The sequence below is a fragment of the Heterodontus francisci genome, chromosome 11 (assembly GCF_036365525.1).
Source record: "Heterodontus francisci isolate sHetFra1 chromosome 11, sHetFra1.hap1, whole genome shotgun sequence".
NCBI classification, from domain to species: domain Eukaryota; kingdom Metazoa; phylum Chordata; class Chondrichthyes; order Heterodontiformes; family Heterodontidae; genus Heterodontus; species Heterodontus francisci.
The window spans coordinates 23,696,934-23,709,846 of record NC_090381.1 but is presented as its reverse complement, the minus strand read 5'-3'; the positions used below and the strand labels follow the sequence as shown (position 1 = coordinate 23,709,846).

The window sequence follows — 12,913 nt, the reverse complement described above, 5'->3', positions numbered from 1 at the left end:
TGTCTGTCGAGGTCCAATGAAAGCTCTACTCATCCAAGCTCTCCTTATCTCACTTGTGGTGCCGGCGAGGGCAGGGATTGACTGAGCTGCAGTGACCTCAAGAGCCAATCCCAGCAGAAGGGAAGGACTGTCCTCACTGGGCTGTCCTGTCCCACAACGGTAACAATTTTGGAACCCTTCTGTCAGTCAACAGCGAGTTAAAGACAGAGTCTCCACTATCCTGTTCCAGAACAAAAATACATGCTGACCAAACACGCTTAACCTGCTCAGTGATGCTCAGTTTGGGTTCCCAGGGCCACTCAGCTCCTGACCTTATTTACAGCCTTGGTTCAAACATGGACAAAAGAGCTGAAGGCAAGAGGTGAGGTAAGAGTGAATGCCCTTGACATCAAGCAGTATTTGACAGAGCATGGCATCAAGGAGCCCTATCAAAACTGAAGTCAATGGGAATCAGGGGGAAAAATCTCTGCTGGTTGGAGTTATACCTCGCACAAAGGAAGATGGTTTCAGTTGTTGGAGGTCAATCATCTCAGCTCCAGGACATCACTACAGGAGTTCCTCAGGGGAGTGTCCTAGGCCCAACCATTTTCAGCTGCTTCTTCAATGACCTTCCTTCAGTCATAAGTGGGGATGTTCACTGATGACAATGTTCAGCACCATTTGCAACTCCTCAGATATTGAAGCAGTCCGTGTCCAAATGCAGCAAGACCTGGACAACAATCAGGCTTGGACTGATAAGTGGCAAGTTACATTCACATCACACAAGTGCCAGACAATGACCATCTCTAACACGAGATAATCTAACCAGCGCCCCTTGACATTCAATGGCCTTACCATCACTCAATCCCCCACTATCAACATCCTGGGGGTTACCATTGACCAGAAACTTAACTGGAACGGCCATATAAGTACTGTAGCTACAAGAGCAGGTCAGAGGCTGGGAATTCTGCAGCGAATAACACCACCTGACTCCCCAAAGCCTGTCCACCACCTACAAGGCTCAAGTCAGGAGTGTGATGGAATACTCTCCACTTGCCTGGATGGGTGCAGCTCCAGCAACACTCAAGAGGCTCAACATCATCCAGGACAAAGCAGTCCGCTTGATTGGCACCCCATCTACAAACATTCACTCCCTCCATCACTGATGCAGTGGCAACAGTGTGCACCATCTACAAGATGCCCTGCAGCAACTTGCCAAGGCTTCTTCGACAGCACTTACCAAACCTGCGACCTCTGTCACCTAGAAGGACAAGGGCAGCAGATGCATAGGAACACCACCACCTGCAAGTTCCCCTCCAAGCTACATCCCATCCTGAATTGGAACTATATTGCTGTTCCTTCACTATCGCTGGGTCAAAAGCCTGGAACTCCCTTCCTAACAGCACTGTGGGTGTATCTCACCACATGGACTGCAGCGATTCAAGAAGGCAGCTCACCACCACCTTCTCAAGGGTAATTAGGGATAGGCAATAAATGCTGGCCTAGCCAGCAATGCCCACATCCCGTTAAAGAAAAACAACAAAGTCTTACATCGGTTTACAATGATGAGGTGTGGTTTAGAAAGCAGTGCGTTGATGCAAAGCTCCAGTACGTCCTCAGAATATCTGAAAGTGTTGAATTACCCTTACTGAGGCAGCCAAATAGTCAGTTTTCACACAAGGTCCCATAAACAGCAAATTAATCTAATAACTCTCCAAGCCTGCGCCGATCTTGATGCCTGCCTAAACTAACACCTTCTGCGACTCCGGGGCCCATATCCCTTTATTCACTTTCTATTCATATATTTGTCAAGATGTCTCTTAAATGTCGCTATCGTATCTGCTTCCACCACCTCCCCTGGCAGCAAGTTCCAGGCACTCACCACCCTCTGTGTAAAATACTTGCCTCGCACATCCCCTCTAAACTTTTCCCCTCGCATCTTAAACCTATGTCCCCTAGTAACTGACTCTTCCACCCTAGGAAAAAGCTTCTGACGATCCACTCTGTCCATGCCGCTCATAACTTTGTAAACCTCTATCATGTCGCCCTTCCACCTCCGTCGTTCCAGTGAAAACAATCCGAGTTTTTCCAACCTCTCCTCATAGCTAATGCCCTCCAGACCAGGCAACATCCTGGTAAACCTCCTCTGTACCCTCTCCAAAGCCTCCACGTCCTTCTGGTAGTGTGGCGACCAGAATTGGACGCAATATTCTAAGTGTGGCCTAACTAAGGTTCTGTACAGCTGCAACATGACTTGCCAATTTTTATACTCTATGCCCCGACCAATGAAGGCAATCATGCCGTATGCCTTCTTGACTACCTTATCCACCTGCGTTGCCACTTTTAGTGACCTGTGGACCTGTACGCCCAGATTTCTCTGCCTGTCAATACTCCTAAGGATTCTGCCATTTACTGTATACCTCCCACCTGCATTAGACCTTCCAAAATGCATTACCTCACATTTGTCCAGATTAAACTCCATCTGCCATTTCTCCGCCCAAGTCTCCAAACGATCTATATCCTGCTGTATCCTCTGACAATCCTCATCAATATCCGCAACTCCACCAACCTTTGTGTCGTCCGCAAACTTACTAATCAGACCAGCTACATTTTCCTCTAAATCATTTATATATACTACAAACAGCAAAGGTCCCAGCACTTGTCACATCCCTCTATTCAGAAAAACACCCATCCACTGATACCCTCTGTCTTCTGTGACCGAGCCAGTTCTGTATCCATCTTGCCAGCTCACCTCTGATCCCATGTGACTTCACCTTTTGCACCAGTCTGCCATACGGGACCTTGTCAAAGGCTTTACTAAAGTCCATATAGACAACATCCACCGCCCTTCCCTCATCAATTATCTTCATCACTTCCTCAAAAAACTCAATCAAATTAGTAAGACATGACCTCCCCTTCACAAAACCATGCCGTCTCTCGCTAATAAGTTCGTTTTCTGGAATTTCCTCCCTAAACTTCTTCACCTTTCTGTCCTTTAAGATACTCCTTGAAACCTACCTCTTTAACCAAGTTTTTGGGCATCTGATTTAATATGTGGCTCCCTGTCATTCTTTGTTTTGTAATGCTCCTGTGAAGCACCTTGGGGGGTTTTATTGGAGGGACCATATAAATAAAAGTTGTTGTGATGGCCATCTAAGAGAAGCACCTTTCTACTTTGGTGCTCCTGCAAGTGCCACTTCTCCCTGTGTCTGCGTGGGTTTCCTCCGGGTGCTCCGCTTTCCTCCCACATGACAAAGACTTGCAGGTTGATAGGTAAATTGCCCCTAGTATAGGTAGGTGGTAGAGAAATATAGGGACAGGTGGGAATGTGGTAGGAATATGGAATTAGTGTAGGATTAGTATAAAATGCGTGGTTGAAGGTCAGCACAGACTCGGTGAGCCGAAGGGCCTGTTTCAGTGCTGTATCTCTAAATAAAATAAAATAAAAAAATAAAATATTGGTCAATGACACACTCCCAGCCCTTGATTGTCCATGAACTATAATTGATGGCTGGAGATCATATGCTGGATGCACCACATTTCCTTATAAGCACCTCCAGTCTGTGTTAGAGTGGAAAATCTCCCTTGCTATGTTGTTTGGGATAGGAATATTGGCCAGGACACCAGGAGAAAAACTCTGCTCTCGAAATAGCACCAGACACCTCTTTGCATCCACCTGTCAAGGCAGATGGGATCTTCTTACCTGAAAGATGGCACTTTAACACCGCAGCAGTGGTATTGAAAAAAGGGCAACACACGCTTATAGGAGATGACTGGTTCTTGGTAGCTGCATCTAAGATAAATTTGAGCTCCAGTACCTCCCTTAACAGCTGTTGCCCCTTAAATGGAGCCTCACCACTGTGCAAGAACAGGTGAATGAGTATGCATTTACATTGCACTTATAACTCAGTGAAGGATAGTCAATTTGCATATAGCAAGATCCCTCACATACAAAAATGAAACAAATTATCAATCATAAGTTATATGATTGCCCACAGATAGACATACCCACCCGTTTCGTTCACCCATTAATTTAGTCTTGAATGTTGATAGAGCACTGAAATATAATTTCTAGCATGTATCTCGTGGGTGCCTGGTGCTGTGCATTCCTTTAGCCTAACTAACCTAGAAATTTCCTTTTTATCACTTATTTCACCATCGGCCACTTTTTTTGTTCATTCACAGGATGTGAGCGTCACTGGAAAAGAATATCACATTAGGGCAAGAGCTGGATAACATGGTAGGGAAGTTACAATTCGAAGAGAACAGGAAACAATGACTGGTGACTGGTTCATGCTTCAGAGGTTCCAGGTCATATGATGGCTGAAGCAATCAGACCACATCCATATAATTTGCAGTTGGAGATTGGGTCAATTAGCTGCACTAAATAGGACTGAATAAACTGACTTTTCATTGCGCCCCAGATTTTTATGTTCTTGAATCTAAACTGAATCAGTTCCTTAAAAATGTAATACCCTTTTAGTAAGTTGCTAATCAGAGACAATTCATGCTCGACTCTAGTCCATTCCCTCTATTCTTTCAAGAGTTATCTCACAAAAAGTACAGCTTAAAAAGTACACCTTAAGAAGCTCCTGTTAAAAAGCAAACTATAAATTTTATTGATTGAGGTTTACAAAATGTGACACTGGTTGATGCAATCCTGCAATGTTCTCTTCAAATTACTCAGCAGTTTACTGATTCACTTGGTCAGTTGTGTGGGGATTGTTTGATCTCAAGATCATACCCAGCCAGCCTGCAGAACCTATAGAGGGATACAAGTTCAAAAATATGGAACAATACCTGAGGCTGTATTAAAACCAAGAAGTAGTCTGACATTACATGACATGATTTAATATTTTGTCGAGATTCGGTTGAAGAATCAAGTCGAGGATCTGGGTGGTGCAGTGTTTCAAAGCACTGATCGGCATCCTTTTAACATAATGCTAGTTTCACATGACACTTACAAGATGGAAATTATGGCCAGGATCATACTTATTAATTTGATAGTTATAGCCCAATTGCAGGAAGGCAGTGGATGTTAAAAATAAATGACCAGAATGCAAAATCGAAGTTTGTAGATCAACTTGCGACTAAACGAATAGCAGACCTCTGATCTTTGTGCAGTCATATCACCAACATGTTTATTATATATTTTAAATATTTCCATATTCAGTCTGTGGACCTGAAAGAGGCTATTTTTCAATTTGTACTTGTTTAATTTCACCGATTTGTACTTTCTTTAATATTGGTCACTGTCAGCACAATTCACAACTCCGTTTGTCCAGCCTGGAATGTAAATAGCCTACTTTAACACACTCTCCTGGCTGATAACCACAGGATTATCAAAAACCCTCACTGGGATAAAACTGGAAAAAAGTACTGCTATGAAACACTGCTCATCACAGCCAACTAGATATGGCAGCGCAATTTGTTCCAACATGGTTCTCTTAACCTTTGAAAGACAAGTACAGACCATTCCCAGTCATATACAGCCTCTGCTCTCACACACAGCCCACTTAGAGTTACCTGACCCAATGCTCTCTCACCTTTTCTTATTGTTATCGGCCTTCCCTCAAACAACCCATTCCCAAGTTACTTATCTTCCAACAATTTGTCTCCGATGTGTTTGGTCATTAATAAACGAGCTGTTCCAAACACAATCCATTCTCCCACCCCCTTCCCTCCACATGCGCGCACACACACACACACACAACCTTCCCAATGTGATTCATACTGTAACTGTGAACATACCAAGTCTCCCAAAAGCACCTGAGGTCCCCAAACTGTACTGATATAATTTTGCCAGAGAAGACACGATCATTAAACTGTGTCAAATTCCTCCTGTCCTCTATTAGGGACCCTGGGGCCAGTTGGAAAGACTGAATACAGCTGTGAAACACTGAACATTCCCTGCAGAATACATCTATATCACTCACACCCAATGTGGTATGCTCCACTCTGTGCTCCCTTCCCCACCCCCCAAGCCCACCCCTCCTGACTTTGTGGTGGAGAATTCCTCCAGGTTCTTTAATGCTGGGATTCTGAACCCAGGAACTGTGCATCAACCTTCTCCCTCTCTTCATCCATTACAGTCAGAAGCTTGAGTAGATCTCAAACAGTTTGTGCTGTATGTAGGATCTCCCTGAGCTTACCATGAAGCATCATGGATCTACAAGTCAAACCTCTTATTTGATCTTACTGTTAGGAACACTAGATCCTGGGATACTTCATACAATCCCTCAAAGCTTTTACAATCACACACATCAGAATGATGAGCAGGATCTCAAAGAAATTCTTACAGTCAGAAACTGTGTACAATTCTATAAAAATCGATGTGCTTATACCTAGCGTCAATCACTTAGTTCTCAAAACTGCATGGGATTACAGAGCTGTGTAGAATCCCTCAGAGCTAATCTTGCTGTTAAGGATAAACATAATACTCCTTTTAGCTTAATGTTAGGAATTCCATGGAGTTATGGATAGGACTTATTCCTTCTGCCAGGTGGCCTGATTTGTCTTGGGGTCCCCTAAACAGCTTGTTCAGGAACTATGCTGACTTTCTTGGAATGGTGTGTATAACCTATCAAAGCAATTATTCCACAGCAATTTTTGTTCCCCAAAGCGCAGACTGAAGTAAAATCGAAGGCTTTTCACCTACGATATTAGACCCACCAGGTTAACACCAGACAATGTTGCAAACTTCCCCGCCCATAGTATGGGTTCATGAATTTCAACACAGGCCTGTAACTTGGGTTGTCTGATGACATTAGGGCAATTGAAGATACATCATAGTGAACAACAGTAAATTCCTACCACGTACTTACAGCCTAATAAGTAACACTACCAAGAGACAAAGTCAAATCTTTCCAGACGACAGTTGGTCTTATCCCATTTCCTGTTTCCCCAGCGTTTGGTGTTGTCTTCTGGCCTTGGTGGGGGAATGCTTCCTCCTGTAATCACAAAGAGCAGTGCTCTTGTGAATTTTGGTATTGGCAACTCAAGAGCATTGCCAAGACCAGATGCTGTAGAAAAAAATAAACAGTACCGATGCTTGACACAGTCAAAGGTAACAGCTCAAGCATAGAATGATGGGTGTTTATTAACCAAAAAAAAATCACAGTCAGTGTTCTCTGGTCCAGTAAAAAGGGTTCTTTCTTTTGGAAATCAAAAAGTATTAAGAAATGAGTGTGGATCTCAAAATTTCTTCATGTGTCAGTGGCCTCAGTAGGTCCAGTAAAAGGTGAAAACATGTATTTTTCTTTGTTCAGGCTGAAGCCAGGTTATCACCATTTCCAAACGGCCAGGTCTTCCAATATTGTATAAAATCTTTCGCACTCCCAAGTTAATTTCTTTCCTGCACAAAGACAGTTTCCTGAGGACACAGCCCAGCTTCCTGCAGTGTAATTTCATAGTCCAAGTGGGAAAGCTTTCTGCGTGGGAAGTTGGTAACCAGTTCAAACCGCTCATTTGGATATCCCTTCGACTGGATGTGTTTTACCAGGGCCTGAGAGAAAAACAAGGCAAAATAGGGATTACACAGCGTTACAGAAGAGAATCTTGCTCAGAGGTATGCAGCTGTCTCCATAATGTAGTTCTACAATGAATCTCTGAACCTCATTCATAACCACAGTTAATCCTGAATTCTACTTAATAATGACCCTGATGTCACCCTAATAGGACATCAAGCATACCTCCTTTCCCACCATGTGTCAGCAGGCAACTCAGTGTAGGGATTTAGTTACTGCATTAGTGTTTGCTGTCCAGTAACTTAATGGCCATCCAAAGATCTACTTGTGACTGTATAAACACCGCAGTCCACAACATGGCCACTATGTAACCAACATTGTTGAGCATATCATCAAGAAATGAGACTGACACTACCATTACTAGTCATTAGACTAATTATTTACCTTTGATATTGTGTTCCTTATTAGAGAATGCAGTTTACCTTTCAGATTAGCTCCATTGTCAAATAGAATTAAGTGGCATCACTTTTAATGAAATATTGCTTGAAAATAGTTGAGCTACAGTCCCTTACTGCTCCCATTCTGACCAAATGTCAGGTTTTCAATAACTGACACATGCTGCAGTTGAGTCATTCCAAACAGGGAGGAGTGTTTTCATAAAATATTTATTTCATGCACTGAAAATCAGACAGTCAGGCAGGAATTTTGCACCTGGAGCATGAAGAAGGAAGTTATGCAATACTGGATCACCTTCCATGGGTATGGGCTCTCTCATTCTTTCAAAGGAATTCAACCATTTCAACCACACACAAGTGGTTGGACTACTGCCCAAATGGAGTGATAGGGGAGGGTCGACACACTTTGATCTTTTAATATTGGCGCCATATAGCAGCCTTGCTCCTTTTGGTCCATTACTTCTCAGCTCCTGCTGTATATAAGGTTTTGGTCCAAAGAATCCAGTTTAAATTAACAAGGAATTACAGCACGCGTAAAATATGAAACTGATTGCATCCAATCAACAATAAGGATAGATATGAGGGGCCTTTGCAAATGAAGACTAGACTACATCCAATTAATAATTCAACATTGTTCAATTCCCAATCTTCAATCCTTCTACAGCCAGATATAAATGAATTGTGCAAAACAGCCCAGTGTTTGTCAATCTTTCCTCCAGCTTGTGCAAAGTGCACTGTTATTCCTCTCTGTTGGCTGCAAGAGTCCTACACCAAATGAATGAGTTTGCGCAATCTCACCTAATTCCAATAAATTATGGGCAAGGAATATAAAACTGTCCCCTAACTGTCTAGTGTTATGGCGTTATTTGGATGCTGCCTTCTTCCAGCAAGTTGCAGGCACATTTCTATTAAAAATAAATGCACAAGTCAGCATTTCTCCTGTACAACAGTCTCATAAAGGAACATGTCCTTCTGCAGTGAGGGTCACTGGAGACATTAAGCGTGCTGGTACACCATATGAAAATCTCCACTTCAGCCAATACGCTTTAATGAATTTTCAGCATATTTTTAATTTCATCCACAGGATGTGGGCATCACTGGCATATATTACCCATCCCCAATTGCCCATGTTCTTTTGTGTTATGCTCTTAACTCATTACATCAAATTGTTGACACCTCCAGTAATAGAACTGCAACTACTAGAACAAAAGCAAAACATTGCAGATGCTAGAAATCTGAAATAAAAACTGAAAATGCTGAAAATTCTCAGCAGGCCAGGCAGCATCTGTGGAAAGAGAAACAGAGTTAACGTTTCAGGTCGATGACCTTTCAATAGAACTGGGAAAAGTCAGAAATGTAATAGGTTTTAAGCAAGTTAAATGGGGGAGGGTGGGAAAGAATAAAAGGGAAGGTCTGTGATAGGGTGGAGGGCAGGAGAGATTAAATGACAAAAGGTTTCATGGTGCAAGGCCAAAGGGAGTAGTAATGGGACAAGTAAAGGAACAAAAGATGTGTCTAGAAGAGGTGTGAATGGCAGAATAATGAAACAAAAACAAGAGAAAAATGAGTTAAAACCAAAACTTGCAAAAAAAAAGGAAACAAAATGCAGGCAGAGTAGAGCATGGCTATCCAACGGGACCTGACGGCATGTGTCGAGTTCGGGTCGGGTCCTTCTTCCGGATCTGACATTCGGGCTCAGGTCGCGTCGGACACAGTGGCAGTGCTACCTTTTGGTCAGGGAGGGAAAGGGAAGTAAGAGTAAGCGTCATTAATCTCCGGTAGCCGAGTCAGGTCGGGCGCGGGAAAACAACCAAAGGACTCGGGCCCGGGTCGTGTTTAAATTGTATACCCAAGCAGGCTTTTAGGGCAGAGGTTATGGTCTGAAATTGTTGAACTAGCACTCTAGTGTTGTGCAACTCAAAAAACGCTCGAGATGCACAACCAAGTTCTTCAATAATTGTTCAGCTGGGTGTTTTACCATGCTTCAAGTGGACATGGCATGAACATTTTACACACCCACCAATCAGGTGTGCTGAAATCCTAGGGACAATGCTGCAGTGGTTCCCCCTAGTTTCAATGCTGATCTATTCACTGGTATGTGCAGAATGAACAAATAGGGAATGGACTCTTTTGATCTCTGCAGCCTCGCTCATTACAGTGTAACTTAGTCAGCTCACTACCTTAGATCCAGTGTAATTTCTAATAAGCAGATAGAACCAAACAGAAGAGGTTGAAGTTTCACCAACAAGATGCTTCAGTATATTCACGTAACACGGATAAGATGGGCTTATAACCGAAAGATCACATTGCCACCAAACTATCTGAGACTGCACCTCTCCAGCTCATCACAGTAAGGATCTATGGTGGCAGTAAGTCAGAAGGGTTGATCAAGTCCCCTAAAATGTTTTCTGGTTCAGCTAGTATAAATATGCTACTCCATTCTCCAACTCCCATCAAAGCCAGGTACTAGGCAAACTAACTACTGACCAGTAGTTTTGCTTGAGCTGGTAGTGCAATCTGTTCCCTTTGTCCATTTGGATATCGCAGCATCAGGCTTGCTTTTGGTCCTGTAAAGATAGCAACATACAAGATGACATTATATTCATTACCCATATCAATCAGTACAGTGCCAATTCAGTTTGTGTATGATACATGGGGCCAATGCTAAATACTAGCCACTTCCACTCCTGTTTGCTAATTGTGCTTAAGGAATACATGGAACGTAACAGGAAACCTTATAGTCAACAGAGACCTCTTGATCCACTCCTTTCAAGTCTGGATGTGTCCTTTAACACACTGCAGACTAAAAGAAAAGGAACATTTCAATGGTGTTATGCAAGTGACATTGCCGAGGAATCAGTGGCTGTTAAACTCTGCTGGCACAAAGGTAAATTAGTGTAAGATGATGGCTACTATAGGTCATCACAATTAGGGTCAACATGCTACCAATTTTGAGGCCAGCACCAGTCTAGTTAATGCAGTTGAACTGGAGCATTAATTTGGTGGTCCCAAGTATCTTTCGTAATCCTTTACATCCATATAGGAATAAAGACCCAATACAGAATACTTACTTGATCAGTTTGTCATTCTTTGACTAGGAATCATTCATCACAAACCACATGGTTATCCAGGTTAGCAGTTGGGAAGAATTCTACAACTCTGTTTTACATAATCACAAATAAGGTCCATCCCACCTCAGTACCAATATTCTTTTTCCAGAAGCAGAGCAATATGTGTCGCTAGATACGCTGTATAACTCCACATACAAGGGGAGCCATGTATAAGATGATTCCCTTCCCTTGGATAACTCTTTTAAAGAGCCAGTACCATCATGATGGGCCAAATAGCTTCCTCCTGTGCTGTATCATTCTATGATTCTTTAATCTACCCTAAAAATCAAGACAGGGTCTGCATTACAGAGCTTCTAGCTGATGTCCACAAATACATTTTCCTCTTTTCTCATTTCAGCAAGCACATTGGATTGTGTAATACTCCTAGGACCAGTGATATTAGAGATTGCATAGAACATACAGCACAGAAGTCGGCCAACCTGTTCATGCTAACTTTTATGTGCCACTTAAGCCTCCTCCCATCCTTCCTTACCTAACTATGAGCATAACCCACTATTCCTTTCTTCATGTGTTATCGCTTAAATGCATCTATACTATGTGTCATAAGCGTTTTTTTTAAACTCAGAGGTCTGTGTGCCTTTAAGACTGAAAAAAGCCCTCTGTGGACAATAACTGCAGAGGGTTAGTGTTTGAAGAGTCCAGGCTGCAGGGCAATTTGTATCCAAGCAACCTGATTGTTTTACAATGGTCGTATGACTCCTATTGAAAAAAACTTGCAGTTCCATTTTGACAGTGAAAGAAACAACCAGGAGGCTGTGAGCAGCTGAAAGAGTTACTGCTGGAGATAGGCCAGGAATACAGCCCAGAAAACGCTTTCTCTTGAAAAATAATTCCTGTATCAAGAAAGATTCTAATTTCATCATGAAGTTAAAAGAACTTTGAAGGAGTTGCTGCTGGAGATCTGGGTTTGCAAACCAGTAAAAGAACTCTCCTTAGAAGGAATGCTTGTTTCTCTTTAAAAAGAAAAGGAATTTTACATTTGAGTTGGGGCTGTGCTCTGCCTGAAGACAGAAAAAGACCCCTGGAGAGGAAAAGACCCAGAGAAAAAGAGGAATTGCTATACTCTGTAGAGAAGGCTCCTTTGCTAAGAGTAATTCCTGTTTACTTTCGTATTTTTGGAAGCTCCTGAAATCTCAAAGTTTCTACTGTTAGACTGCTACTTTAAATTTTAAATAGCCCTGTTGCTAAAAGATCTGTGTGATGCCTGCTGCAGACTGTTCATTAATTTCACCTAGAGAGACATCAAGTGGCATAACTATTCGACTCTGGGACACCTTACCGATCCAGGAAAATACAACCAACCATTAAAACCCAGTTATTTATTTATTCCAAAGAGACTGTTGTAAAGCCAATATAACCATTTTCCTCAGTTAACCATTGGTAATTAAATGTACATGTGTGCATGAGGGTTAGGAAGATTAAGGAGTTATAAAGCCTTTTCATACATGTAGATTCATCTCATTATCATTTAAAACTTGATTTATTAACAAATAGTTAATTTTGTTGTTGTTTAAAGAAACCTGGTTTGGCATGCTTTGTTCTGGGGATAAATAAAGTGAATAATTGGGCTATTTTTCTGGGAGGTGGGAAACTTTAATAATATGCTGTGACCTATGGAGTACTGGGACTGAATTAATAGTGCATTACTCCACCTCAGTCGTAACATATGTGCCTCAAACACTCCCTCTGGTAGCAAGTTCCACATTCACATCACTTTCTGGGTGAAGAAGTTTCTTTTGAATTCCTGATTTGATTTCCTGGTAACTATCATATTGATGGCCTTAAATTTTGCTCTTCCCAACAGGTAAAAACATTCTCTCTGTGCCCAATCTATCAAAACCTTTCATAATTTTAAACACCTCTATCAGATCACCATTCAGCC

At 42.2% G+C, this 12,913-nt stretch overlaps 1 protein-coding gene across 2 annotated transcripts in view; it reads right to left on the bottom strand.

Moving 5' to 3' along the window:
* Positions 1-4,574: 4,574 nt before the first annotated feature.
* The window catches only part of ubxn7 (UBX domain protein 7), a 97,520-nt gene continuing 89,181 nt past the window's right edge, over positions 4,575-12,913 (bottom strand). The window contains exons 10-12 of one of the 2 annotated variants that reach the window (XR_010975935.1): positions 10,388-10,467; positions 6,804-7,483; positions 4,575-4,741 (exon numbers count right to left, since the gene is read on the bottom strand). Coding sequence is in view for 1 of the 2 variants with exons in the window: in XM_068041831.1 (XP_067897932.1) it covers positions 7,322-7,483; positions 10,388-10,467 (242 nt within the window). In the remaining variant the exon portion in view is untranslated. Of the gene's footprint in view, positions 7,484-10,387; positions 10,468-12,913 lie in introns of both variants that reach the window. The other variant, XM_068041831.1, reaches the window with a different exon arrangement.